Source organism: Tupaia chinensis, unplaced genomic scaffold (genome assembly GCF_000334495.1).
Source record: "Tupaia chinensis unplaced genomic scaffold, TupChi_1.0 Scaffold000332_1, whole genome shotgun sequence".
Lineage (NCBI taxonomy): Eukaryota > Metazoa > Chordata > Mammalia > Scandentia > Tupaiidae > Tupaia > Tupaia belangeri.
In genome coordinates this window covers 2501956-2505353 of record NW_006159826.1, presented here as the reverse complement: position 1 = coordinate 2505353, position 3398 = coordinate 2501956, and the positions used below count along the sequence as shown (strand labels likewise).

At 39.6% G+C, this 3398-nt stretch overlaps 1 protein-coding gene across 1 annotated transcript in view; it reads left to right on the top strand.

Moving 5' to 3' along the window:
• The window catches only part of RBM44 (RNA binding motif protein 44), a 43556-nt gene that overhangs the window by 25131 nt on the left and 15027 nt on the right, over positions 1–3398 (top strand). The window contains exons 11-12 of the mRNA XM_006151951.1: positions 610–692; positions 799–872. Coding sequence (XP_006152013.1) covers positions 610–692; positions 799–872 — 157 coding nt within the window. The remainder of the gene's footprint in view (positions 1–609; positions 693–798; positions 873–3398) is intronic.

Below are 3398 nucleotides of genomic sequence, written 5' to 3'. Positions count from 1 at the left end.
AACATAAGAAAAAAGAGACTATAAAATGCAGTCTAAGAATTTTGAATTTTTTATCAAAACAACTAAAAATTACACCATCTTCAATATATTTGTGGTTTCTAAAATCATGTTATTTCAAGTTACCTCCATCCCTTTTTTCTTATGTTTCTCCCACCATCAAGACAGACTATATACTTGCTATTGATATATTTATCTGATTTAAAGATTTTTTTCCAGCAAAGGAATATGTATGAAGAAAAGCCAAAGTCACTAGTTCTGGCTTGCATTAACACAAGGGAGTTAGGATTGCATGTGTGCGCCCAGTTCTGCATAGCACTTCTCTGAACCACAGACAAAGACACTTCCTTTGTTCTATTTAGATCTAATTGCCCCATTTTTGATCTGCAATAGACTGAATATCAACTAACTCAATCTCTATTTTTAAGATGATATTATTAAGGCCCAGAAATCTTAAAATTATAGGTTCTTGATCTTCAATCTAGTGTTGCTGCTTGCTGGTAACTTTATAATAAGCTTTGTGATAGTTTAAAATATATACTTAATAATTTTCACATTTTCTCAAAATGTCAATACAATAATGGACATTTCTGTTACATGTTTTGCTCCAAGGAGAAATGAAGAATGTTGAACCTTTACAAAGAGATAAAGGTTTTTTGATACATGTTGGTGGTCTGTGCCCTTCGGTGTCTGAGGTATGCCAGAATATTTTTTCCTAAGTTTTATTTTCAGATTTATTAATTGTCCTATTATGAGTATTTTATTTTTTCTAAATTTTACAAAATTTTATTTTCCTTCCAGTCTGACCTAAGGTCCTATTTTGAGAAATACCAAGTTTCTGACATTTCAATTTATGATTCTTCTACTAATTACAGGTATGTTTCCCTGTCAGTATTCCCTGCATTACTCTATGTGTCTGGTATCTGCCAGAGGTTCTGCAGCAGATCACAGCCATAGTGGTGATAAAGTCAAGGGCCATTCCCCCGGGGCTCCCAGGCTAGTAGAGGGAGACACGTGGACAAACAGCTATAGTCAGTAATTGATGGTGTGACGTACTAGATCTTTCTTTCATTATACTCTAACTTGTTAATGGGATACAGGAGAGCTATTGACTTGTATGTTTTATCTTGTTACACACCGTTTTTTACTTTCACTTTCAGGTAGAGTGTATTAGTGAAGAGAATAAGGTCTAGAAATAGATGTCTTTGGTTCAATTTTTTGCTTGATAAGAATAATTTAATAAACTGATCTGGTCAATTCTTTTTTTTTTTTTTTTGAATAGGTTTTTGCTATAGGGTGCGTGTGCTCACCAGAAAGACAAGAGACAGGGAGACAGAAAGTGAGAAATCACCCCTGGGGGAATGGCCACACCATCTCTTCTCCATTTTCCTCTTGGGATCGTGGGCACACACACACACACATGTGCCCGGCATGAGTTTTAAGCCACCAGGTCTGGGACTCGAACCGTAGTCGACCACATAGCCATTATGCCAACTGCTGGTCCCTTGGTCAATTCTTGGTATTTTGAGAAATAACAAGTTTCTGAAATTTCAATTTATGATTCTTTTACTAATTCAATTTATGATTCTTCTACTTCTGTTCCTCAGCCTCTTCATCTATGAGGTGAGGTTAGATAGTTCCTTCAAAGTATTTCTGTAAAATTATTGAGTTAAATATGTAGCGCACTAGGAATAAATTCTGGCACATAGTAGGTGCTCAGAGAATTGTTTTAATTTTATTATTTACTTTAATTATTAGTTGACAGGCTTTTTTAGATATGTATATTACTACTTTCTGTTTTATGGCATTGCCAAGTTATTCAGAAGTGTCAGGTAACAATGTTGATAGCATAATGGAAATGCCTTTACTATTTTGCCATTTAAAATGGTAACTGTGTGACTCAGCCGAGGTAGTGTATACTCATAGAACTGGTACATGGCAGATCGAGGCCATATGGGTGGCTTGGGTTTGATTCCTGGCCTACTCTAAAGAGCCAGTGCAGTGGCATGTGCCTGTAGTCCCAACTACTTTAGAGGCCAAGGTAGAAGGATCATGACACAGGGGAGACCCTGCCTTAAAAAAATGATAGCTGTTTGGGACCAGCAGTTAGCGTAATGGCTATGTCACTGGACTCCCATGTAGTTGGCGATGGTTTGCATCCCGGACCCAGTGGCTTAAAACTCACGCCGGGAGCATGTGTGTGCGTGCCCAAGATCCCAAAAGGAGAATCTCCGGAGGAGAAGGGACTGCGGCGTGGCCATCCCCCATGGGAGGTGATTTCTCACTTTCTGCCTCTCTGTCTCTGTCTATCTGGCGAGTGCATGCACTCTATAGCAAAAACCCCAAAAAAAAAAAAAAAAAAGATAGCTGTTTATTTAATATATAAAAATCTTTATCAGGTACCAGCAGATGGCGTAATGGCTACATTACTGGATTCCCATGTAGTTGACCACGGTTCAAGTCCAGTGGCTTAAACTCACGCCAGGTGCATGTGTATGCATGCCTAAGATCCCGAGAGGAGAATGGAAGAGAAGTGATTGCAGTGTGGCCATCCCTCCTGGGGGATGATTTCTCACTTTCTGTCTCTCTCTGTCTTTCTGGCAAACACATAGACTCTATAGCAAAAAAAACTTTCCAAAGAAAACCTTTATCAATTAAGAAAGGGTCATATTTGTACTTGGGGTTGAAATTAAACAATAGATGGCATGGTGGTTAAGGTGCTGCACACAGCCAAATACACCTTGAGCCTTGGATCTGGCGGCTTAAAAATCATACCGGCCACATGTGCATATGCTTTTTTCATTTGGCCTACTGATACAGTATTAATATATTTCATTAGTACTGTAGGCCCAGCTACAGTGGCACAAGTGGCAGGGTGTCGTTGCACAGTTGTTGAAACCACACAAGAGTCCCTAGTTTGGTTCCTGGCTCAAACTAGGGCAAGTACAGTGGTGTGGTGGTCCTAGCTAGCTAGGAAGCTGGAGCAAGAGGATTACAACATGATGAGACTGTCAAAAATACCACCGCCACCCCGCTCCATCCCCCTCTGCGTGCTCGCTCGCTCACTCTCTCTCTCTCTCACTCTCTCACTTTCATAAAAAAAAGTATTATAATCCATAGGAGTATTACTTAATGTGAAAAATTATTTTAGTATACTGTTGAATTCTTTTTTAAAAATGTGGGTTTATTTCCCCTTATTTTAAGTACTATACATTCTGTGTGAAAATTTCATTCATGAGACCAGCAGTTAGCGTAATGGCTATGTCGCTGGACTCCCATGTAGTCGACTGACTGCAGTTTGAGTCCCAGAACCAATGGCTTAAACTCAGCCAGGCGCGTGTGCATGCGTGCCCAAGATCCCGAGAGGAGAATGGAGGAGAAGGGATTGCGGCGTGGGCATC